Here is a 26,242-nt window from a genome sequence, read left to right as displayed (position 1 = left end):
TCGAATATGGGACCTATATATGGCACTGAGATACGCATAAAACATTATTTTTACGTTTGTATTCCACCCTCAGTGCTTTCTACACACAGCGCTGACAGTGCCAAGGCCGTCACGCGCAGCCCAAAAGCCCCGCGCCCGCGTGGGGCTCGGGCGCGCGCTCAACCGGGCACGCGCAGCGCCGCCGGCCCCGCCCCCTCCGCCCCGTGGGCGGGGCCTGCCCGATAAACACGGCCACGTGCGGCAGGGGGCGGGGCCGGCCCTCGCTTCCGGCAACACGCGCCCGCCGCCGCCGCATAAATAGCGCGGAGCGGCGCTCGTCGCCACCGCACTGCTCCAGCCGCCGCTCCGGTCACCGCCTTCGTTTGCTCGGCCCCGCTCCGGGTACTGCCCTGATCTACCCCGCACCGCTCCGGGTACTGCCCCGATCTGCCGCACGCCGCTCCAGTCGCCGCCGCCTCCCCCAGTCCCCGTGTTGGTCCCGCTCCGTGCCGTCGCCATGCCGTTCCTGGGGCAGGACTGGCGCTCCCCCGGGCAGAGCTGGGTGAAGACGGCCGACGGCTGGACGCGCTTCATGGACGAGAAGAGCGGCGGCTTCGTGGGCGACATCAGCAGGTACCGGCCGCGGCTCGGTGCGGCCCCGCTGCCGGCGGTGGGGGCGAAGCTGTGAGGGGCGGACGGGGCCCCTGGGGCGGGCTCCGGGGACGCCGCGGTGTCGGCGGAGCGGGGTCGTTGCGCGGGTGACCCGGACCTGCCGGCGGAAGGGCTCGGCGGCTCCTCCGGGGCTAAAGGGAGCCCCGAACGGGGGTCACTGAGCCCCCGGCGGGGACCCCACGTTCCTATGGAGGCTGTTTCTCCCCAGGCGGCCAGGCCGTCCTTACGGCTGTGGAGTGCGGCGAAAAATCGAGGAAAAGATGAAACATTCACCGGCCCAGCGGCCAGAGGGCTTTGCCCCTGGGGGCCCTGGAGGTGGCTGCCCACCCCCCCCCCCCCCCCCTCCCCCCCCCAAAAAAAAAACCAACCTTGCTTGGGACTTGCCGGTCTCGGGCCGGGAAGGATGATGTGTCTGAAGCCATAAATCCTCCTCAGGCCATGAGTAATGTACCTTACGTGCTGCTTGACTAATCTGGCTGCAAAACATCAACAAACCCCCAAGATGGTGCGGGCAGGAAGCTTTTGCAGCGCGTGGGTGTTGTGGGCTCGGGCCAGATCGCTCCTGTCAAAACCAAACTTTTCTCACAGAGCTGCATCTTCTCCTCAACTGTGTGCTACCAGGGGTTGGGGTTGCTGCCACTGGGCCTAGGGATGGGTCGGGATACCCATGACAAAGGGACTTGGAGTAAGCAGGGATTTGCTGTGAGCCACTGCTGAGGTGTTACTGTGCAAGGAGGCTTATGTAGCAGGTATCTCCTGCCCTCTTTCATGCAAGCTGTAAGTAAAAATCGAGTTTAGGTTTGTAATTTGTAAATAGGTAGAAAAATGTCTGGCTGACGGTAGTATGTCGGGAATACTGAATTAAGCATAGTTTATATATCCCTTTTCCCATTTAAAAGCAAGGTGGTGACGTATTGGCCCCGGGCTGAGGTCCTTGCAGTGCCAGGTCCAGGTGCCCAACTGTTCAACCTGTCAAGATGCCCTGGAGAAGTGTGTGGAAACCTGACAGTACATAAACAGGGAAATAATCTGCCTCCTATGCTGGAGTTTGTCCACTGCTGCTGTTATGGTGGTTTCAGATTACAGAGTAATTCAGTAGGAAGTCAACAGGCAAGGGTGTGCTGTTGACATGTGAGATTCAAAGCAGATCCATCTTGTGCTCTTGGGCTCAGATCCTGCCACTGTGTGGGGTGTGTTAACCTGACCCCCTATTGATTTTGTGCAACCATGATAAAACGTGGGCTTGGATATCCCAAAACAGCTTCTTCCTTACTGCCGTATTCCGTTCTCAGGTTTTGGTCCCCATAGCAGAAAGCAGCATGGATGGGGTACGTGAGCAGCTGAGATGTTCTGCTTTCAGGTTTAGGTGGTTCAAAGCAAGCTGCAGCTGGCAGAAGTGTTGAGTTCCCCAAACTGTTGTTTCTGTGAATATTGTCCACCTGCAATGTTGCTGCTCTTCCCCTTCCACAGTGTTGTGGTGGTGCCTTCTCCACAGCTCAGATGCCCTGGAAGGGGGAGCTGAGGGTCATGGTGTTCTGAAACTGGGAGAGGTTTCTTCCACCTCTGGGGCCATGTGCAGGTGCCAAACCAGAACATCCATTTGGATCATGCTAGGGGGGATCTGGGTTCCTCCTGTGGCTGAAACTCTGACTTGGTCACTTGACTTTAGCATATTCTGGTGGTGTGGCCATGCAGACAGCCAGTGAACAGGGGAAACAAGAAGCCTTGTCCTACAGGTTTCATTGCTTTGCATGAGACTCTGCTGAATAGCTGTCAGAGGTGTGCTTGGTATGGTGCTCGTGTTTGGGTTTTGTTTGAGGCTAAGCAGTGTAAACACACAGCCTGTACAGGAAGCCTCCTGGCTGTGTAAGGGTCCTCGTGGCTGTCACAGAGGAAGCTTGCCCAGGGGTGCAAGCAGCAGCAGCATATTTTGGCACCTGTCAGAGCTCCAGGGCTGTCTGAGCCACAGCAGCTGAGGTGCAGTGAGGTGCCTTGGACTCTACTTCGAGTTTAGGCTGCAGACAGCCACATTTCATCCCTTGTGAGCTGCTAGAGCAGTGGGGGCAGCTCTGTTTTGTTCTCCTGCATGCATGGCTTGTCTTCTTCCTGGCACCTGCGAGGCATCCTGCAGCTCTGGGAAGCAGGCTGTGTACTGGGGCCTCTGCTGAGAGCCCCTGGTGGTGCTGCCCTCCCCTGCCGCCCTCAGGGATCTCTGCAGCAGCTCTGTGGCTGCCCAGGGGCTTCTCAGTTTCACATTGTGGCTTGGATCTGCTGATTTGCAGGTCTGCAGAATGTGGGGATGTTGATGTACAGCCTCTTTATAGACAGCCTTTCATTGCTCTTGAAGGAAATAAGGGGTTATAGCTCCCTTCACTAATAATACATTTACAGCAGAGCTCCAGCAGAAGCAGACAATGGCCAGTCTTGGACAAGAGATCCTAGCTGTTAACTTGCATAGTCACTACTATGCAGGGTCTGGAAAACCATCAGATAAGTCTGAGCCCCAGCTAAGCTTTTCCTGTAAGCTTGAAATAGTATTTTGTAGGAACTCTTTTGTTAATAAATATTTTGAGTACATATATATGTCCTCAGGGATGTCTAAATATGTCCTTCCATAGCAGTCTGACTGGCTCAGAGCAGTCTGCTACATACACTAGGAGGATATGGTGTTACTTAAGGATGGAAACAGGTTAAAGAGTGGGAAAGAACATTGCTTAGCAGTGTCCCAGCACTAACTGTGCAATCTGTGTTACCTGCTCCTGTCACAGGTATCTTGGCTAGCCCAGAGTTGAGGTTCCTTTACAAATACCAAACTGTGTGCAGACTACTTCTCAAGGGCAGCCTGCAAGGAGACAGCTTGGAGGCCACAATAAAAACCTGTGTATTTTCTCTCCTTACAGGAAACATGGTGTTCAACAGACTGCAGAAATAAACAGAATCTTTGCTTTGTGTCATTCACAGCTTTTGTAAAAAAGATGACCACAACAAAGAGAATATCTTCAACACCATAAACTATGATGTTGCTGCCAAGAAGAGAAAAAAAGACCTGCTGAATAACAAAGCCAAGACTCAATGTAAGACATCTTTTTGGACTTCTTTTTATATAAAAGTTGCTGCAGAAGAATGGAAAATGCTTCACATCTATTATTTTTGCACACTGCATGAAGAGTTCTAGAGTCTTGAAGGGCTTTGCGCCCATGTTTGACCTAAGTAGAAAACTTGGATACAGTTTAACATGAAGATTTATGCCCCCTTTAGTAATCCCTGTTCTGAGGAGTTGTGCTTGTTGTGTTCAGATTTTTGTCATTTGTTTGTCAGGAGGGTAATTTTTTCCAATGGTACATTCAAGTGAACCAGTTCCAGTTTTTTCCCTCTGTAGACTTCCTTGTGCACAACAGGCTGAATTTATTCTTCCTTCCATATGCATGTTGAGCACTAATCTACATTACTGGAGGCTACAAGCCTGAATGTAAGCTTTGATCCTATCTCTGTATGCGGAGTGCATGAAAAATGAAATAAGATCTCAGCTTGCTCAAAACAATAGAAGGCTTGAAATCTTTCTGTACACACAGCGAGCAGCTGGGGTCTCAGATGGGGCACTGGGGGAGGACCTGGGGGAGCCTGCAGGAACAGCAAGGTCTGCGTTGGCCTGATTGCAAGATAGGTACTGGCTACATGTGAAGGCTACAAATATAAACATATCCAGAGGAAATGAGTTACAATTCCCACACTGCTATTAACTCATTGTGCATCCCCCAGGATTTTGGAAACTGTTGCCAAAAGTTGGCCCCTCAGTGTATTCAGTTCTCTGAACAAACAAATGTTACCATGACAGTTTCTGGCTGGATTCTGCTGTGACCTACCATTAAAAAGGGCTTGATGCAGGATCAGCATGCCTGTAACTGAGACTGGGTCTTTCCTTGGACTTATAGTACCAGGCAGGAGTACATTCCATAGCCTCAGTTCATTAATTTACAGGTTGCTCTAGGAGCTCAATATTTTCCTTATGGAAAGGAGTCCAGCAGGATGGGGAGGAGAATTTGTTTTATACTAGCTGTTAAATTGCCAATGTGTGGTGGAAGTAGGGTCAAAAGCCCATGTGAAAATGGAGTGGGAGAAGGATTGAGCAGCATAACTGCTTACAATACAGGCTCTTCTGCAAACAGAGTTAGTGTGTGCTGGGTATTGGGAAGTTATTTCAGGGAATTGATGGGACAACTCCCATTCTTAGGGAAGGGAGGGGCAATTAGAAATAGGAAAATTTTGGTCCCACATAGTTTTTTCTTTTTTAGCAAGTTAGCTGCAAGCATAAGCATGCTTCTCTGAACCTGACCTCACTGCTGAAAGCTCTCTTACATGCCTGGTGTCTCATGACATTTTTGCTCAACTTCAAATTTGACATATAATCCCAAGCCTGTAACCAAGGTAATAAATAGTTAATAAAATCAATAACAACAAAACCTGTCTGTCAGCCACACTTACTGTCTGGGACCAAAGAAGAGGAGGTGCTATGGTATATCTGTGGCTGGCAGATTAAACATTTACAGTCTTGAGCTGTCAATGAAACAGAAGCCCTTTCTAAGGCTTAGGGCTACAGTCTCAAATGAAGCTGTATAGAAACAAAGCAGCTCAGCAAGTCACTAGATTTGGTTTCAAGTGTGGTGGTGTAAACAAAATAACTTAATTTGTACTAAAAGACAGTGAATGTTATGAGCAGAACAGAGATACAGCTCTCTGAGGTGGAAGATTAATAGAGCAAAATGTCTTTGTCCAAACAGATTTCCACCAGGAGAAGTGGATCTATGTTCACAAGGGAAGCACAAAAGAGGTGAGTGCCTCTATAGGTTCTTTGTTCTCTTTTCTACTGATTTTTACAAGCAGTGGAAGATCCTATGCTGATATAAATCAGCAGAAGCTCTTAAGAGATAAGTGGAAGATCTGGCTTGTGGTTGGAATTTCAGTAATGATTTTAAGCCCCTATCAGGGATCCAGTGCTTGATGTACAAGGCTTTGTACATGTGTTTAAAATATGACTTGTTTGCTTCACTCATTTAGAAAAAACAGCCATTTGCAGGCCAAGCCATAATACTGTTCTTGGCTTTCACCCAGTACAGTCCTAACATGGAAAATCATTGGAATTTATCACAATGGCTTTCTTGCACTCATGGAGAGAAGTGGCTGTATGAGACTGCTCTGAACTCACACTATATATGGAACACCAGGAATGTGTGGCTCATTTTCACACGTAAACTCATGGGTCATGAGCAGAGCTTGGGTCTCTCTTGGGAAACTACCATGACCTACATCGGGCCATGCCCACTCTTGATGTCAGTAAGTGTGGCTCAGCAGGAGCCAGGCCTGCCTCCTCCAGCTGTAAGCTGCTCCCATGGTTTGTACCCATCAGCTTGTTGAATTGAGTTGCCCTGGGTCATGTCTGCCTGGTGCTGTCAGGACTCAAGTCTGCCAAAACATGACCCGGAGTGTTTTTTCTTCTCAGCGCCATGGTTACTGTACCTTGGGAGAAGCCTTCAACCGGCTTGACTTCTCCAGTGCTATCCTGGATTCCAGGCGATTCAACTATGTCGTGAGGGTGAGTCAAAGTCCAGGGTTTATTTTGCTGTGATGCTGGTGGAGATTCTGAACTGAGCACCGGTTGGGTAATGGGAAGCACTGGCAGAGAAGAGATGTCTGAGCATGCAAGTGGGTGTGTTGGGCTTTGCTGTATGAAGTAATTCATGGAAGTTGTGTGTGTGGATAGATGCCCAAAACCTTGTCTTTAGTCTGTTAAAATGCAAAGGGAGAAAAGTGGTGATAATGTAGGTGATGAGCTGTCTTAGCCTAGCATTCCTACTACTTATCAATTGTATCACTCACTTTTGAAACCCAGAAAGCTTGGCTTATAATTCCTGAGCTTTCAGTTCGGCTTCTGAAAAAGAGCATGGGCTCTCTGCAGAGGCCATAGAGCAGTGGAGACCTCTTTGCACAGGAAGTTCCAGTCTGAGGTCTGTGGAGCTTTGTCTCCGTTGAGGTGATACAGGAGAGACTCAGGAGAGCTGAGCATTTTGGGAATGAGGGGATGGGCTAAACCTCTTGGTGGCACTGATCTTAACTTCTCTGTTAAGGATCACTGTTGCTTTTAATCCTTTGTGACTGGCAGTGGTTTCAGTAGGTGAAACATTTGTTTAGTCCTGACACCATTAGGTGGTAGGAAGGAGTCATCAGCCTGAAGTTCCCCGTGCTGTGGCTTTGCGTAATAGGTCAGGGCTTCTCTTTTGGCTCAGGGTCGCCAAGGAGGTGGTTGGGGGACCTACAGGCCTGAGGGCTGTGGATGCTTGTATGTTTATCTGCATGTGATCTGCAAATTGATCTTGAATTTCAGAATGCTTAGCAAGGTTTGGAATTCAATAAACCTGTTATTAACTTGAGGCTGTTTATGAACAGCTCCTTTTCATGTCTTGTGAGCAGCTGACCACTGGTGAGGCAACAGCTGTTCAGGTTTTAGGTTCTGGTGCAAGCAGCAGTGGTATTGCTTTCCCTTTGAGTCAAATATCATGAGAAGTGTTTAAGGAAGAAATTATCTGAGCAAGTTCACCTTGATTTGTTTGCCTAGGTCATCTAGGTGACAAGTCACCTCTGAAAACCTCTGTCACCCTGGGAAGTGTACAGGCATTGGGGGAGATGACCCACTGGCTGTGTAGGAAGGGCAATCACTTGGGTGTCTCATTGCAGGAGTGGTGGCAGGGAGTGGGGATTCTTGGGGAGGCAAAGCAGAATCCAAGTCCATATAGACTCAGGCTGTCCTAGCTCTGCTGATCTTGGAAAAACTTGTTTTCCTGATCGTGCAGAGGTGATCACCAGTGCTGAGGTAGTCCGTGTTTCCTGATACTGGAGATATATATATCTACACACACAGAGCCATGTCATCTTCAGGGGGATTACTGGGGAAGGAACAGTTCATGCCAAGGCCATAACCCTTTAGTCAAATATAAAGAAGGAATGTAAAATAAAACTTGTTTAGTGCTGCAGACATCCCTTTGGCAGACTTACTTATGTCAGTGAAGAACTCCAAAGACCTCTGCTAAGCATGGCCCCGGGTCATGCTGTGCCACGTGATGGGCTTCTGCTGCTGGGCCCAATGTGATGGGTGTCTCATATGGGACTGAAATGGTTGAGCAGAAGTCACACTAAATTTTTTGAAGAGCAAACTTAAATTTCAGTGAAGTCAGTGTGGTCTGGTGGGGGAGCTCAGGCTGACCTTCTTCTCTCTTTTTCTCATGAAGACTTCACACACAGCAGATTTGGGAAGCTTTTATCAAAAACAGTAGTTTTGAAAGCTATGGAAGCTGACATGTATCCTTGTTTCTACAAATTACTTCTCTTCTAGCTTTTAAGAGTAGCTTTCCCCCAGTAGTTTTACAGATACAGCACTACTGAGAAGTATGAAGCTTTCTAATTGAGGTTGACTTGTGGTTTGGCAGTTTAAAGATATTAAACCTGGTACCATGGATCAAATTGTAAAATTGACTTCTTAAAATGAAAGGCTTGTATCAGCCAAGTCTCCAGTGGATAGTAGTTCATAAAGTGCCTTATATGCCAGATTTACTCATGAAAAGCTCTGCCTAGATGTGGATCATGTTTATGGTCCTTTGCAAGTCACAGGCCTCCTAGAGCACACTGATGGGCAATCTGTCACATTGAAAATGCCTTGAATGTTGGCAGGCAAAACATTTTTCCCTTCCTTCCCTCTCCTTGTTCTCTCTAGTTCCACTCATTGCTCTGGGTATCTGATATTAATGTCACACTACTTAACTCATCAAGCAAATGCTTTTCAAGGAGGGCAGTTTGGAACTGGAGGCTAAGAAAAAATATGATGATGTTGCTAGAGGAAGAAAGAGAAACAGCTGCAGGTGCAAAATGGGCTTTCAGGCTTAACATGAACTTACCTTTCTGAATTTCTCTGAACTTAAGTGAACAGTGCTTAAGTGTCTTCAGTGCTTGCTTTCTTGTCACAGAAGTTGTTGCTTTAGATACACCCAAACTAAGTTCTTGGAGTTTCTAATGGTGCACAGATAAAATGGGCACCTCATTCAAGTGGAGTGGAGGAATGAGCTGCAAGAAGCTTGGCAGATATTTTTTGTGGGCAAATACCATCAGCCGGAGCCAGTGAGTCCATGTAACTGGAGCAGAAGAAATTTTCCTCCAACATCAGTCTTGTCTTGATGGTCTGCTGGTACAGCTCTGGAAGTGCCAGGTTATAGATATTGGTGCCATGACTTGGTCCTTGCTGATCCTTCAAATTAGTGCATCTACTCACATGTTACAGAACAATCAGCATTCCCTTTTTAGGGCTAATAAGGAGGTGTGTGATAGACCAGCAACAGTTTGGGTCCTCTGGGTCAGAAGTAGCCCTATTTTCTCTGATCTTAGAGATTTAATGAAAAGACTGGAAGCATTCTGTAAGCATAATTAATGGGAGCAGAGACAAAGGTGCCTGCAGCCCAGAAGTTGTTCATTCTCCTTCAGGAACACTGTGTTCAGATGACAGGTTTTGCAGGCTGCCTCTTTAGAAAGAGATTTCTCATATGATGGTTGTGTAGTCTCAAGGGAAGGTGCTGTTTCTGATCATAAAAGCTTAGGTCAGGTTAAGTTGCCTGGGCACAGCTCTTCTGGAATAACATGATCTAGGTTGTGTGCAGCCTTCTAAAATAGTCTCTTAAATTTCCTTCTTAAGTTTTAATAGCAGTTAGCTCCAGGAGTCCTGGATTTATGCTGTCCTGAAAGAATATCAGCTGGATGCTGTCTCATGGAGATCTGTCAGCACCTGCACTGTAAATCATTATAACTCGCCTTGCTCTTGCTCCACCTGTCAGCTGACAACCAGTGTGACATTTCAGCCACTGAAAGTGAAGGGCTGTGAGAGCAAGGTGGGGCTGGAGGAGGAATTTTTCATTGTGATACTTTCTTACAAGTAGTCCAGATGTGAGGAGTCACATCCCCAACCATCAGGAACTTATGGATCCCCACAGAGTGCAGTCCAGCTTTCATATAGCTGGCTTGAGGTGTTCAGCTGGGAATTCACACTTCAGTAGTTTAAGACCTGTGATTTTAATCACTACAGAGCATTTCTCTTTTTGAGTCAAGGTTGTACTCTCCCGCTCAGCACAGCAGGACTGCTGAGGATTTTTTGGCTCTGTGTGCTGTAAGCCCCAGCAGCGGTTTTTTGGGGTATGGATTGCTTGCATATCCGTGTTGAACCAAGACTGTGGCCAAAGTGCCATCTGGCTGTAGCAGGTCTAAGCAATGCTGCACACAGTAGTCATGGGTGCCCAGCAGTGTTTTCATGGCCTTGAAACGGGGGCCCTAGTTCCCTGCCACATGGCACTGTTCTGTTTGCTATTTTTTATCTTGTGCTTATGGGAAGAGAAGGATCTGCTCTGCTGCTGAAGCTGAGAGGCTTTGTTGCACTGCCTGCTCCAGACTGATGGCTGGTGATTTGAGCAGGAGTCCCACTGCGCTTGGGAAAGGGAGCAGGTTACTGCCCTGCTGTGGAAGATGCTAGCTTTCTGCTAGCTTTGCAGAGGCTCTGGGATAGCCCACTGCATCTCTTGCCTTTTCTCTGTAGTTCTGGCAGACCTCTGATTAGCAAACAAAGTAGGGGCAAGAGTGTGGGAAGGATTTTTTTAGTGGAGCCACCAGGTCACCTTTCTCAACTTCTGAGGAGTTGGAAGAGTGAATTTGGATCTAATACCCTGTTTTCTAGAGGTGTTGCAGACTTCCCAGCTCCAGTTAAAGTCGGCTGGAATGCAATTACTTCGTGTATTGGAAAAGAAGACCTTTTAAAATTGCTCTTAACCTTTCCCTGTGCACTCTCTCCTACCATCTGTCCTTCTCAGTTGAGCGTGGGCTGGACTTAATGCAGCCACATCATGACACACACTTGCAGCTCTCCAGTCTTTTTACCCTACTCAGCATTAACCTGAATTCATCGGTCGGCTTTAGTCTGTATTATGCAAGCAGCAACATTGATTTATTTTTTATACTGCTATAGACCCCAATTTGGGCATCAATTAGCTGAGACCGTACTCAGGGCCTGTGCCAACACTAAAAGACCCCCAATGCACTGGAGCATGTGGGGTACAGATGAACTGTACTGCTTTACCTGGTTTTTTTGTATTGTATGAGCACAGAAGAATAAAATATGGCTTTTGATTTGGAGGACTAGCTAGTTGCTTCAGTCAGTGGTCTCTGGGGACCAGAGTAGCCCTAGAAGTATTCACAACATAGTTTTCATATGGAATTTCATCCTGTGTTTATTGCTGTAGGAGGAGGGAGGTGACACATGATATCTGAACTGGTTCACTGAACATAAATTGAACCTTGATAAACACAGACAGGGCAAATTTGTTCCTTCGGATAAATTAATTTTGTACCAATTTAGCATTCTTCGAGGAACTGAGATTTTTATCCTCGTTCTTCTAAAAGAATGGCCCTGGTGTCTAACTCCTCTGGTATTACATTACATGATGCTTATCACTGCATGCATTTTAGTGTTTTTAGTAATGGGCACAATATTGCTAACACCCAGCCTGGAGGAAGCTGTCTCTGTGCTACTTCCAGAACAGTGCAGTCTGGAGACAGCAGTTGTTTGTGCACAGATAAGCTGATCTGGGTGCATGTGTGGCCAGTGTACAGATGGAGTCTAGCAAATCAATCACTATAATCAAAGGTCTGAAGGCTAAACAGTTTAGGGTAAGCAGAGTATTACAGGCCACTATGGGACATTGGTTGGGTTTTTTTCCTACTTATTCATTCTGTATATAAAAGAATGAGGAAAAGACCTTTTATAAGCTTTTCAAACATCTTGCAAGCTGCCTTATTTTTAGGAGTATTTAGTTATTGTGGTCTCATTTAGCTGATATAGCCAGAAAATCCACTGATGCTTGTGCACCAAATATTACACAGCTCTCCTGCATCTCCTGTTTCCTCCAAACAAGCCAAGAAAACAAGCAGCCTGCCCTTCACAGGAGTTACTGCAGGTCTTTTTTCATCTTGGGTTTTTTTTTTTTTTTGGTCATGTGAGGTGCAAGATATTAATAGAATGTAAACTCAAAGCCATCTGATGGTGGTGTTGGCCTGGATATTAAACAGAAGAAGAGATTGGTCACTCTAGGCGACTTCACTGCTCTTAAGTGGCAGTCACATGCCAGTGCCCCCAGATGAGCAGAGCATGCTGCAGTAATACCTCTCCCTCAGCTCCCACTTCATGGCAAGCTGCCGGTGACTTTTTGGATACATTCCTGTCATTCTTCTAGCAGTGCAAACAGTTCAGCTCATGACTTATCAAGTCTAGTCAAAAGCCATCTTAGTTACTTGACACAAGTAGTTGCACCTTCTCTGGACTCTCTGTGGTGCCAGCAATGGGATACCAGAGCTGTAGATAATAAAGGATTAATAAGCTGGTCATGCGGCAACATGTTGATTGATTTGTAGCATAAAAGGTTTTTCCTTTCCTTTCTAAATTAAAACAGAAGGCTATGTACATCCAAAACAAATGGACTGACACGTGGACAGTCTGTGCATTTATATAATGTTGGGGGAAGGGAGAAAGGCTTGTAAGATCACAGGCCACATGTTGCAGAGCATGATCCATAGGAAACTTCCACAGCTGTTCTTGTGGCACAGAGATGGGGAGCAAAGAGCATCCTTCCCTGTGGAAAATGCTTCCTTTAGCAACTGCAGCCCAAATTCACTGTTCAGCTTGCTCAAGACTCAGGAGGTCAGTGATGGGAAGTAAATTCTAATCGAAATTAAAAGCAAGATTTTCATTAGAGGAGGTTAACAAGTAAACAGGGCAGACAGGGAAAGGTGGTTTGTTGTTAGAGCTGAAAAAGGGAGGAAACCTTGGGGGGAGCAGGGGTTTGTTGTGAGGAGTATTTTTATTCTTCCTACCATACTTAACCTTTCTGTTGTGGTGACAGCACTCTGACAAAACCCATGCAACCCAGCAGTTGACGTAAATTGTGGAGTCTGATTCTCATTAATGCTCCATCAATAATATCCCCATCCAAACAGGCACTTGCTTGTGTTCCCTTATGACACTGCTTGTTTATGCCCCAGTGAAGGATGGTGACGTTGGCCATTCGCTGTTCCCTTGGTGTGAATAGCGGCTGTCAGTCCAAGCACCACTCTGTGGTTTCTCTGCATCTCTGAACCGTGAAATCAAGTTCCCTCTCCCTACCCCACTGAAGATAATTAAAATGCCTTTTTTTTTCCCCCCACATCTTTTGATGTGAGTTTAATTATTTGGCCTGTCTCTCCTTCCCCTTTGCGTTACTTTGCTCTGTTGTTCTGTCTCCTTTTTATTTTCAAGCAGCAAACAAGTCCCTGGACTGTTTTGCTGTGTCATGTGACTAGGAGTCAAGATTAGAAAGGTATCTCTGTGCTCTAAGGCTTGCAACTTCTATTTTTATCCACAGCTGTTGGAGCTGATAGCGAAGTCTCAGCTGACGTCACTGAGTGGCATTGCCCAGAAAAACTACATGAACATTTTGGAAAAAGTGGTTCAGAAAGGTAAGAAATGGAAACAGTGAGGGGGAGTCTGATTTAATCTGCTGTACTTTGGTGAACCACATCGAGACTAGTCAAGCAATGCAAAATGGGTGAAGAGGGGTACCACTGCTTATTTCTGTAGTGCAGTTCTGCTTTCTTTTCCCTCAATGAGCCACTTGGGGGGAGGGGAAGAAATGTCTGTAGTCTGGTAGGTATCTGAGAGGTGACTCCTCCAGCTTTCCTCACTACCACCCCTTTTGCATCCTACTGAGTCCTATTTCTGACTGCAGATGTGGCTGCTCCTGCCCTCGGCCAGGCATATCTGCAGTCTCTGCTGCAGCCTTGTTGGCAGTGTGCTGTACCTAGTACTCCCACTACTCTGGAGGGGTGTCTTCACCTGTTCAGGGGAGTGAATTGTGGTTGGGATGTGGCACTTGCCTCATGGATATTTAGCTGTGACTGTAGCCTGGGCCTTGAGAACACCCTGTTATTAAACATAATGAGAAATGCATATTAGCTGGGGTAGATGGGGAAGAGGTGCACACAGATAACCTCTTGTACAGTATCAGAGGGGAAAACTGGCTGGTTGCCAGTGGCTGGAAATGGGAAGTGCTGCAGAAATGGTAGATCTCATCTGCTTATCCTGGGAGGCTCTCTTTCCATCTGCTGTCTAACCTGCTGTGACTGGATAATGTTTAAGTGCTTTCCTCTAAAAAGAAAAGCACAGGCTGGCTCTCTTGGCCTGTGAAGTTATAGCAAATGACTTGCCTGAGAAACATGTAGATTCAGAGAAGGATTTTGCCAATTCCCATTTTTAACCTTTCCTGTTCTTCCAAAGTCCTTGAAGATCAGCAGAACATCAGGCTAATACGGGAATTGCTGCAGACCCTCTACACATCCCTCTGCACGTTAGTTCAACGGGTTGGCAAGTCTGTCCTGGTTGGAAACATCAACATGTGGGTGCACAGGATGGAGAGCATTCTCCACTGGCAGCAGCAACTGAACAACATTCAGATCACCAGGGTAAGCACAAATCCTGAAAGCTAAAAATATTGTCTCCTTCATGAAACCTTTTTATGTTAATGGCTCTCATTTGGGTGACTGCTTCCCACTGTACTCCCAGTGCAAGTACAGAGTGGAAGGACCTGGAGTTGCCAGAATAACTGGATGCATTCTTGGCATTACTTGACTCCCTTAATTCAAACTCAATGTACATAACCCAGGATTGTGCTCAAGGTTACTGGTCACAGACTGTGGCTTGACTCCATAATGGCTGCGAAGTGCTGTGTGAACGGAGCTGGGCAGAAAACCATCTCCCCCTCATCAGGCCTCAGAGGCCAGGCCTCAGTGTGAAAAGTCAACTCAGGCTTTCTCAAACTGAGCAACTGCCTTCAAAACTTATTTATCAGATAGTTGAGGTTTTTAGATTTGTTTAATCTGTAAATTAAATGCAAGTTTTCAAATAGCTGCATAACTTCATGCTTCCTGGCTGAAAATACCAATGATTCTTCCAGTAGTCTGGAGCTACCTGTTCCAGCTGGATGAGTCCTGCTTTCACAACATCTGGTTTTTGTAACAGCATCTGTGGGGATGGGAAGGATATGTTAGATGATAAATTCCTAACCTGGCTTTACATGGGAATCAAATCAGAACTTGTTCCATTTCATACATTCACAGAAGGTTTGATGTTGGAATAGACCTCTGGAGGTCATTTGGTCCAACCCCTCTGCTCAAGCAGGGATACCAACAATAAGTTGCCCGGGACTATATATACACTTTTTTTCTTCCTCAAATGGATACTTACTCCATTGAAATGCTAAAGCTTTCCCCCAGTGCTGATATGTGTTAGTGTTCCCCTTGTAGTCCTGAAGAACTCTGCCTGTTCAGATAAATGTGCATCAAACCATTGCTTTGTGAATGGAACTGCCTTTTATGTGTATTTACGTGTAGGTTTGCAGACACTTTTTCTACAGTAAATAAAATAAACGTAGAGCTTGCAAAAAAAATTCACACCACCAAAGATAACGTCAGTTCAAGCTGAAACAAGATGAGCTGAATTCAGAGAAAGGAAGAAGCTCAGCTCTGTGCAGCCAGTTATTTATGCAGTGAATTTGTGGTGTTTCTGGAGGGGGAAACATCTTGCAACACCCAAGACCTAAATCATTAAAAAAAACCAAACCAACAAAAACTGAAAAACCAACCTTGCATAGTGTTGCATGTGCTACAGCTGCTTTAAAAAAAGACAAACTTCTGTCCAGAAAATGACAGCAAACTGATCTGTTCTGGTCTAATCTGTGTTCCTTCTCCAAAAAAAAGTAATTCTTGAAAAGTCCTGGAAAAGAGTACTGAAGGAAAAGTAGTAGCAGATAAGTTTTTGGCCTGATCCAGAAAACCTGTAAGGATTTGCTTGAGTCACACAGGTTTTTCCAGAAAAAGAAATACAAGTGTGAGCTTTGGGTTTTTTTTTTTTTGTTTTTTTTTTTTTTGACCCAAGAGTCTCTGAGCTTGCTCTTGCCTGTTGTGCCCTAGCAAAGCTTATATATAGACAGAGTGCAGAAGAATGCAAAATACAGCCTGGCAAGGAAGAGCAGTGGGATATGATCCAGGGATCCAGTGCATTTGTCCTACCCCAAAAAATGCCCCAGGCTGTCATGGGAAGGAATGTCCTCTGGAGCCGGTAGAGACAGTTCACTCCTTCGGGAGTGATTGTGTCAGGTCTGCCTGGCAGGTGGTGATGCCAAAATGGGTGTTTTGGTTGAGAAGCTCTGGTCCTTGCAGGTACTGGGCAGCGTCACTGGGCTGGGCAGGCCAGCACTGAGGCGCTGGAAGGAGGGCAGGAGCTGCTGCTGTGCAGACATACTTATTGTTCCTCTGGAGTCTCCCATGCTGTGGCATGGCTGGAGATGGGACCACATGATTAAAAGCAGCCTCATGCAATGTTCCCTTGCTGCTGATGAGCTGTGTGCTGCTTGTTCGAAACAGTTAATAGCTCTGCCAAAGACAAGGCGGGTGCTGTGACTCTGCAACTTAAAATAGCAGCATCTCTGTGCAGGGTAAAGGATGAGCTTGGCACATCTGTCTAACATTGTTTCTTTGTTGGGGCCCAATCCTAGAAGCTGCTGTTTGCCTTAATAAGGCTGGGGCTGGTTTTGAAGCAGCTGGAGCCCAGGTTGTGGTCCCAGGTTGTGGGCCCCGCTGATGCCTTGCTCCTGTGTATACCTTGGATTTCCCCTGAGTGCGGGACATGCAGATCTACTGTGGTAAATTTGTCCTGGAGCTGTGCCACATGTGGGCTTGCAAAACAATCCTAGAGTCTGTGGAGGCTAAGCAAAGGTAGATGGGGGTGCCTTTTGTCTCTGTGGCTGAACAGCCTGGAAAACCAGGGCTGCAGCCTGTGGGAAAGGGGAAGGTCCTTCAAGTGTTCCCAGAGGAAAAGTTAGCCCTGCCAGCAGTGAGCTGGGAAGCCATGCAGGGAAAAATCCTGCTGTGGGTACTCACCAGCCGCTGCTGTGGTTGCAGCAAGATCCTGTGATGACATAAGCTAAAACACATGTCAGAAGAGCATGAGATTCCCAGCAATGTGTGTAACTGGAGCTGAACTTGAGAAGTAATGCCCATCTGTCTTGTGGTGGAGAGACCTGGATGATCAGTAGCTGATACCATGATACAGCTGATGTCCTGCTGTAGTGAAAGCCGATGGTGACGCTTCACAGAACAGAGTCTCATGAGTATGGATGTAGAGTGGACAAAAAGGAGAGAGAAGGAGGCTTGGACTCCAACTCCAATTATTGTACTACAGATACATGTCCTCTTCCTTGAGGTTATCTCAAACTGTTCTGGGGCAGAAGGTCAAATATTTCTATGTAAAATGTCTCCTTAACTGCTGCTTTCTTCTCTGTGTGAAGAAGTTTTTAAAAAGCAGTAGCTCTGCTGCAAGCTAGGATTTCTTAGGTTTTCAGCTTCCTGGGAGCTCAGTTTTGTCTGTCTCTTCCAGCCTGCCTTTAAAGGAACCACTTTCACCGACCTGCCATTGTGTTTACAATTGAACATCATGCAGCGACTGAGCGATGGGAGGGACCTGGTTAGCCTGGGTCAGGTGGCTCCTGACCTCCAAGTCCTCAGTGAAGACCGGCTGCTGTGGAAGAAACTGTGCCAGTACCACTTCACGGACAGACAGGTACAAAGAGAGGCAAACTGCCATCAGATCCTTGGTGTACCCCACTAGAAAGAGTGCCTGCCCTGTGTGTTCTCTTACTTGGCTGTCTCTTGGATCTGAGGACTGTGTTGCAAGCTGATAATATAGGCTGGCATGAGAATGGCTGTGAAGATGATTTATATAGAGGGTTTTACATGCCACAACAATGATTCCTGAAATATGAGCTTGAGGAATTAATCATACACTGAACTTCAGTCCTAATCCAGGTGAGAACAACTGCATGACTTGCAGTTGCTCCTTGCCCCACGTGTGCAGGGAAAACGTGCAGGCAAGCTCCAGCAATCACCCTGATGTCCCAGGGACTGACACCCTTGCAGAGAATCTTTGTGGATGTGGTCCATGAGCTGTACTCTGTTGCCCTTTAGAGCAAGAAATCCCCTCTGAGCTGTTCTGTGAGTGACAGGATGTTATGTGGAAAGCAGCCCTGCTGCTACCCACTTTGTACCTGTGTAAACATCTCTGGCAGGCTGGTAATCATCTGGGATCATCTAAACTTAAAAGTAAACAAACAAAAATCCCTCTCTGTTTATGGGTGAATGTCTGGGGTGTTTATACTAGACCTCTGCACTTCAGGAACCATGTACCAGATTTCTCTGCTGACTTGGTTTTATTTACTCACTCTGAATCCGACTTTGGAAGTGACTCCGGAGGAGTTAGTTCTATTATTAAGTAAATTCAAATCCAGCCTCTGCAAATAATGAACCCGAAATCTCCCAAGCTGATGTGATAAATCACTGACTCTTAGAGAAAAATACCTCAGCTTTTAAAACTGTTAAATGCAACTCTACTTGCTGTGCTGCCAGCCAGAAAGACTGGCCAAAGTAATAGGAAATAGCTCCCAGAGTTTCAGGCTTCCTACAGTGAAGTTCATGAATTGGGAATAGACCTTCGTAATGGTATTGGGTGAGGCTGTTCCCATCAGGAAAATGTTCATAGATGGATATTCAAAGTAAGAGCTTTCTTGCTGTTGCAAGGGAACTGTTATGAAACTGGCAAGGCTGACATGCAAGGGAGAAAATGTCATGAGCTGAACAGAACAAATCTTTTTTATCTGCTATAATTGTACGTATCTTTTCTTTAAGATTCGCAAACGTCTGATTTTATCCGACAAAGGACAGCTGGATTGGAAAAAGATGTACTTCAAGCTCATAAGGTGTTACCCACGGAAGGAGCAGTATGGTGACACACTGCAGCTGTGCAGGCACTGCCACATCCTTTCCTGGAAGGTATGAGGTGCTGGTGGGACAGACTTGATTGGGGCAGTAGCCATGGGGCATCCAGTGCTTCCTCTGTTTGCAGCTGGCTTAGGTTGCTGCAGTTCCTTTGCCTGCATAGCCTAGTGAATTCCTACATCTTAGTTCTCCCTCAGCTGTTAAGACCCTTTCTCCTCTGTGCTTCAGGGATCCCATCTTTATCTTGAACATGAGTTGTGTCCATTGGAGCCAGAGGGTTGGAAAATGGGCATGTTTTAGGGCTGCCTGCAAGAAATCACTTTAGCACTGGCAGCAGCTTCCTCTACCCATTGCATGGAAGTAGAGGTCTTGGCAACAGGATTAGCTGGAATGAAAGCTGATGGCTGCAAAATGGCCCAAGACAAAAATCTGCTTACCACTGTGGAGATGTGCAAGGCATGTCTTGGGAGTTAAACTCCTGTAGCTGATGGTAGGCCCTAGCCTCTCTTCTCACAGAAGAGGGGAAAAGAATTAATTGGATCTTTGCTGCTTCTTTTTTTGGTGACTTGCCCCTAAGATATTAAGCCCAGTTCTGAGCTGTCTATTATTCTGGGCCCTGCTCTATCTATTTGCACATGGGATGTCTGGCAGAGGGGCAGTGCTAAGTTGACTGATGCTTTGGCACCCTTTCTGCAGCCTCTCTAAATAGAAATGTTTTCTCCTTTCCCAGGGTACTGATCACCCCTGCACAGCCAACAACCCAGAGACTTGCTCCACCTCTCTTTCACCACAGGAGTTTATCAACTTGTTCAGGTTCTGAACTTGGGTCACTGCAGCTTATGAGATTCCTGCAGGACACTTTGTCACAGAGCTTGGACACTCCATTTGTAAATAGTGTAAATATTCATGTTTGTTTGAAGCTCCTGAGTCAAGGAACAAGAGGATCTCGGAGATGAAAGGTGAAGTTGCTCACTGACACGTGGCACTTAAGGAATACAGACTTCCATAGGACTGGTGTATAAATACAGCATGTTGTACAGAGTCCCTTTTTTATCATCACAGTACAAGATACAGGGCAAAAAACCCTTCATTTTTTGTTTTTAGAAGTTAAAAATGAATTTGCCCCGCATCCATTTGAGAACTCTTTTGGTTTGTTTCTAATACAGAGAAAGCAATATGAGGCTAGGACTGTTGAACTGTTCCTCCATCTGGTTTTATTTAGTATACATATTTATAAATATGACATTTTAGAAATATTTATGAAAAATATCCCTGTGACAAGTTTAATAATACTTTTGTGCTTTTAAAAAGACACATTCTGAAATAGGATAGAACTCTAGCCTACTTGCGAGACAGAATCGCAACATACCACTTTCTACCTCTAATAGATTGAGTACCTTTCAAACAAAAATCCAGTGTACAATGTGAACTTTTGTATTTTGTACAATGATTTAAAGGGAAATGTTTGTGATAGTAAGCATCTTTTCTTGTATTAATGCTTACCTCTTTACATTAGTTTTCTTGCTCAGTGCTTGAATGCCTAGATGATAGGCACCATATAAATACCTAAGACTTTACTCCATCCTCTTTTAATTTGTTGGTTTTGTGAAAGACTAAGCAAATGGGAAAAGAGAAGACACAAGGATGAGCATTATCTATAAGGGAGGAAGTTCTATGATAAGGAAACAAAGGACTGGATTTAATCTCACAAAGTAAATTCTTACCTGCTTCACTAGGTTAAGTATACTAGTTGAAATCCCAGGTGAGGTTAGAGTCTGTTTTTTCAAGCCCATGTTTTCCAACATATACAGTGCTCTATATTCCCACTGCTGTCAAGTGAATTCAGTCATGTTGGAGCTGGTAAAATATAGGGAGAACTGGGCCACTGGATCTCATGAAATGATGCGGTTTTTATTCACTGGAAGACTGGCAACAAATGTTTAATTTCAGACCCCTGGAGTGATTAGTACTTAGCAGTCAGGACTGGGGTAAGCAAGGGATTTCCAACATGGCACTTGACATCTTTTGTTCTTTCTCCATGCCAGGGGCAAAGACCCAAGGACCCTAGTCCCTTCTGCTTCCAGTGCTGAGCTGCTTTATAGGATCTCTTAACCCTAACCTAGAGCTAAATTTTCAGTCCCACAGAAGTGGCTGATTCACTGTGGCTGTGATCTGGCTCACTGTCTCCTCTGTTGCATGCAATGCTTCACTTTTCTCTAGAGTGGAGCTTGAAGAATCCAGCTCATGCATAGCAATCTGAAAACCTGCAGTGGAAAGTTTTTGCTGTTTGCCAGTAGATTTCCTGTATAGCACTTTCTCTGTGCATGATGTAAGCAGGATACCTCGGAAGGGTAAATATTTAGTGGGTTGTGTGACTATGTACAAAAATTGTGAGGAAGAGGAGTACTCAGGACAATTCAGGAAGAACTACTTGAGTTAATTATTGTTAAATATGCTGTTCCTTTTTTTACATTTTTATAACTGACTTTGAACACTTTTCTGCAGCTGTTTGTATTTTAAAATGACAGTATTTGCATTTTTTTGCAAACTAAATCACTTTGCATACTCTTGGTAGAGATGTGAAAAGGGAAAAAAGCTCCCTCTAGATGGAGCAGTGGGAAGAGGGGAGGAAAAAATGCTGACAAGAACTAGCCTTCTCCAGCCGCCAAACAGCAAATCCCGAGTTTTTTGCTCTTCCAGAGAGTTCTGTAATCCTGTGCCACCCTTAGCCATGGTTCAGAGCTTGTCACTCTCCAGAGATGAGGGGAAAACACATGCAGGATAACAAGCTTTATCTTGGTGTTGATGCCCTATTCATCAGTTTGACTGCTGGTGGAAAGCATAAGCCTGCTGATCATACTCATGTCAACTGGAAGTGATTTAAAAACTGCTACCTTGGAAAAATACACTTGTGCTTGTTTGGGGGATGTTTGTGAGTAAAGAAGGCCAGTTTCTGTTCTCCTTCCCGCATTGATGGCAGCGGGTAGACAAGGCTTAAATGTGGCTTTGTGAGTGAGGGCATTAAGGACAGAAACTTGCAAGTGACATGAGTAAAGCATTGCCACTGAATTTGGAGAGTCCTGTAGCTCCTTTTTCCAGCAGTGAGAAGACCTGTGCCCCTTGGCATCCTCTGTTTCCAGCTATGACCTGGGGTTGGTTTGTTTTGTAGTTTTGCCTCTGCCACCCATGGTGAGCCAACCTGTTGTGATGGGGAGGCAACAGAATTTTGGTATGAAATGCTGCAGCATTCTGCCTGCTCTGCACCTGTGCTTAGCACTTACCCTCTGTGAGATTGTGACACTGAGTGAATCTTAAGCTTAGGTTTGAATCTGGCCTACTGCATTCCTTGCATAAGAAGATGGAAATCCTCAATGTTGAGCTGCGATTTGGGAATGTCTTGGCTCCAGCCATTGCCTCTATCAACCCTTCACTGGCCTCTTCTGCCCAGAGAGCATGGGTCATACTGACAACAGATTTAATGGGCAGCTGAGGCTCCTATTTATAAAACTTACTTCAATTACTGTGTTTTTTCTTTCTTAGCACTCTAAGGGTTGAAGTGCTGAAGATGATTTGTTATACATAGACACTTGTCTGTTGCTTGTGTGAGGTCTTGGGATATTGCTGTCAGCATCCAAACTAGCAGCAAACCAAGCAACTACTGTACAGAACAAAACAGACTAAACAAAAAGAAAATAATAAGCCTTATTCAGTTACTGCCTCAGTCATTACCCTCCTGCTGCAGCAATTGTCAGAGATGGCCTTGGTCTTTTTGGAGACTCATTGTTTCTCAAGTGGCTGGTACAGGGAGATGTTGCAGTGAATTCAGTACTCTTGGTTTGTATTTAGAACAAAATGCTGTTACATCCAAATACCTTACTCTAACCATTTATAAACAAAGCAATCATTATTTTAACTGTGCAAAGGCATCTGCTTGGCTGAGGATGGCAGAGTAACAGAACTGACAGTGATATCGGGGGCTTCCAGGAGGGATGGTTTAAGGCTGCTCTCAGGCAAAAAGGACCTCTTTATTTTAAGACAATTGTGGCAAAGTTGTTGTGAAGGGGAAAACAGACTTTTGCTTGTATTTTGGAAATAGAATGTTCTTTTCAAATGACATTTCACCTTCCAGTTGATGCATTTCCATTAGATATGCATCAGTTCTTATACTACAAAAGGAGAGTTTTTCTTCTCTTTGAGGTTTTCTCTTGCCAGCGTATCCAGGGAAATCTCATTGTCTTTAGAGGATGTATTAACTAGTGCAACAGCATAGAACACGGCGCTGTGAAGAGGAAAAATAGATCCATGCAAGGGACGAGCCTTAGGAAGAGAGATCCCAGAGATCTCTGTTTCAGCTTTCTAGAAGAGGCCCATTTTTAATGTGGTGGCCATTTCAAGAGGCACGATTTCAGCTGTACATACCTTAAGCCATTTATGCTAACTATGGTATGCTGAAGTTTGATCATAAAGTGTGTGTACCTCCTCTTATGTTTTTTGAGTTTCTTTTTTTTAACTGTGGGAGTTTCTAGGTCCTTTATTATGTAAAGTGATTAGGAAAATGTGTATTGCTCTGAAGACATTGCTTTGTATGTAAACATCTAATTGCACCCTGCCACTTTCTGTATATGGGAATATATTTTATATTATTTTTCTTTGCCCTAGGTTTTGAACTGTTTGTATTCCCATTTCTGTTTGACTCCAATTACTTTTGTGAAGCTGTCACCTTCTAGAACATACACAGGTACTAAACCAGCTTTTCCTGCCCAGAAAATTCCTTAGCCCTTTGTTGCTAAAATTTCATTTAGAGCAGGAACATTTCAAATCCTGTTGTGTAGCAGACAAATCAGATGTGCTTTTCACACTGATCTCCTGCTTGGTACAGCAAACCAGCGTTGTCCTCTGCGGTTGTCCTTAAAAACAGGTTGCGCAGCTTCCTTGTAGATCAGCACCTTGCCAAAAAGACATAGCTTTAAATTAAAATGCCCCTCTTTGTAGCTGGCCTATTTGCACAAGGAGCTGATGGCTGATCAGGCTGGTATACACTCACTCCCTCCAAGGTCTGGGACTCTGGTGTTCTGCTTGTGCTGCTTTCTCAGCTCATTGGTTGTACAATGCTGGTTACAGGCTCTGAAGCCATGGTCAGCCATTCACAGAGCTGTCGGCGTGTGACTGCCAGGCTCTGAGTCTTTACCAGCACCTAATTTCTATCCAGTGTCTTCCTCCAGTGATTTTGTTGGTAGCAAATCAGCTTTGCAGGATCTGGCCTTAGGGAGAACAAATCCATCTTGTCCTTGACACATGCAGTCTCTAGTATATAAATAGTCTTAACACCAGAGAAATTCCCTCTCTATTGACCAAGCGTTGCTGCTTCTTCTGGGAGGGCAACTGAGGGTGGAATTTGCCTTTCTTTAGCCATCCTGTGCTGCACAGAATGCTAACATGTCAGTTACCAAGAGAACATTTTAATTTGAAATAGCAAATATGCTCATCTTTAGGAACTAATCTACAGTAATTATAAATACCTACTTATATATGGAAGAGAGTGTGTGTTCTGTTTTATTTTTCCTTGAAGTTGTAACTAGAGATGATATGAAGTGAAAGGCATCCCTTATATAAGACTTCTGTTTAATATTCTTGTGTGGTTAAAATCCTTCCATTATAAATTTGCACACTTTTTTCCTCTTCCCTTGCATGTTCAACTGATTTTTACAGCTGTTCTGTGCAGACAGTATTTTTGTAAAACATTTTTGACACTGAATTGCAATAAATGTTCAAACAATGTGAACCACAGAGTTGGTTGTCTCATTGCTTCCACGGTGGTGACCTTATCAGCCTTGAGCTTCTGATGACTGTAAGCAAAGACTCTTCTGCAGGAACATCCAGAACTTGGCTTGTTGTCACAGTAGAAGATTCCAGATCGTTATTGCTTCATCATCTCTCAAAGGGAAATGAGCTCTCGCTTCTAACAGAAACAGTGCTCACATGGAGCTTGTGCTCATGAATCTGTACTTGCCCACAGCAGAGGAGTGATTGCTGCCCTGAAGGAGATCACCAGTGCTCACACTGATCTGAAACCTTCAACTCTGACTTAACAGCTTACAAAATATTGGGGTTTTTCTACACCTATTACCTGAGTGATTTTTAATCTTTTTTTGGGGGTGGGGAACAATTGCATTTCAGTGTCAAGACTGCAAATAGTCTGACCAGGGCTCCTGCTCAGAGGGAACGTGAGTAGGAGCCCACTGAAACCACTCCTAATAAATTGGGGGAAAGCAGTTGAGAAGGCAAATGAAATGTGCCTCTGGTTGGAACAGGAGAAGTTATCATGGTAAAACAGGATTACTTGCCTCATGAAACCTATGCCAGCTGTGGAAATAAGTACAAAATGCAGATGTTTTGTTTTCAATCTCATTTGCACATGAGGCATGTTTGGGTGGTTTCCTAAGTCTCTATAGTTATGCTGTGACTCGGGTCTGCAGTTAGAGGGTTGCACCACCCAGACACCAGTCTCTGGAAACATAGGATGGGACAAGATCACAGAGCCTTTTAAACAAGAGAAAGCTGTAGTTAATACACATTTCTTATTAAAACTATATTGAAAATAGTAAGTTCTACTTACTTTAACAGACTAGATGTGCTAAAACTAAATCCTTTAAGTGGAATGCTAGCACCTCCACCCTTTTAAGTGCACTCAGGGATAGAGGGAGAGGCATCCTCAAACAGGGATGAGGGTCTGCCTTGATCAATGAGTCACCCTGTATACTTCCTTGGAGTGCCCTCACTGTCTGTCTTAGAGCCTAATAAAAGAAGTACAGTTCAGCCAAAAAAGCATTTTGAAAGCCTCTTACACACTGAGTATTAAAGTTACGACTCTGCTTTGCCCCACCTTTCCCTAATCCTTATTTCTGCTTCTCTGCCTTACAGGGGTGAGCCGCAGTGAACAGTGTAGGGGACTGCTTTATTTTTGACAAAACCTGAGCTGTTCTTTTGATCAAAAATGTAGAAATTGGAAAGAGCTGTTTTCCAAAAGGCTCTATAAATAACTCGTGTGGGTTCAAAGGCCTTCCCTAAGCTGAAAGGAAACCAGTTCACTCTTCACCGTTCTTGATACATAGTATACTGCACTTTTTAGTTGAAAACAAATGTCTTTTTAATATGTTTTCCTTGGATAATTTCAGTCCTGGTCAGAACAGATCTTGAATGCAGATAGCAGCACCCACAGGTTTATAGCTGAGGTGCCAGGTCCATCTCAGAGCACCCAAAGGTGCTGCTGTTTTCATGCAATGGCTGGAAGTGGGTGGTGGGAGAGGAAAAACACCCACTTCCAGCTTCAGGGGATAAATAAACAAACCATCCCATGGGATTTGTGTTCATAGACAGAGAAATGCAGTCAGTGAAGGAAATGCGAGTTCCTCCTCGTCACTGCACACCAGGAATTTTGACTTATTTTAGCAGGGCTTTTAAGCATGGGTTAAGATAATTCTTACCAATATTTATTTTTATACTTGAAGTACATATGATGTCTCTGTGGGTAATCTTTGATGTGAAAGGTGTGTGTAACTAACTGTCAGCCAAGAAGCTGCTGTGCTCCCTGTCTGTGCCCTGTGCCAAGCTGGGGTGGGCTACAGTTTTGCTTTTTCTTGCTTTGCCTCCCCAG

The 26,242-nt window shown here is 45.2% G+C and overlaps 1 protein-coding gene across 1 annotated transcript; it reads left to right on the top strand.

The window, feature by feature from the left end:
- Positions 1-227: 227 nt before the first annotated feature.
- FBXO32 (F-box protein 32) lies at positions 228-24,375 on the top strand. The gene is made up of 9 exons (XM_032132762.1): positions 228-612; positions 3,613-3,725; positions 5,430-5,479; positions 6,149-6,241; positions 13,128-13,221; positions 14,039-14,223; positions 17,195-17,377; positions 18,499-18,642; positions 19,319-24,375. Exons 1-9 carry the CDS (start codon positions 497-499, stop codon positions 19,406-19,408), a joined length of 1,068 nt encoding a protein of 355 aa, XP_031988653.1. The 5' UTR covers positions 228-496; the 3' UTR covers positions 19,409-24,375.
- The last annotated feature ends 1,867 nt before the right edge of the window (positions 24,376-26,242 follow it).

Source organism: Corvus moneduloides, chromosome 1 (assembly GCF_009650955.1).
Source record: "Corvus moneduloides isolate bCorMon1 chromosome 1, bCorMon1.pri, whole genome shotgun sequence".
Classification (NCBI taxonomy): Eukaryota; Metazoa; Chordata; class Aves; order Passeriformes; family Corvidae; genus Corvus; species Corvus moneduloides.
The sequence above is the reverse complement of the archived record's forward strand: the minus strand, read 5'-3'. Positions and strand labels throughout refer to the sequence as shown.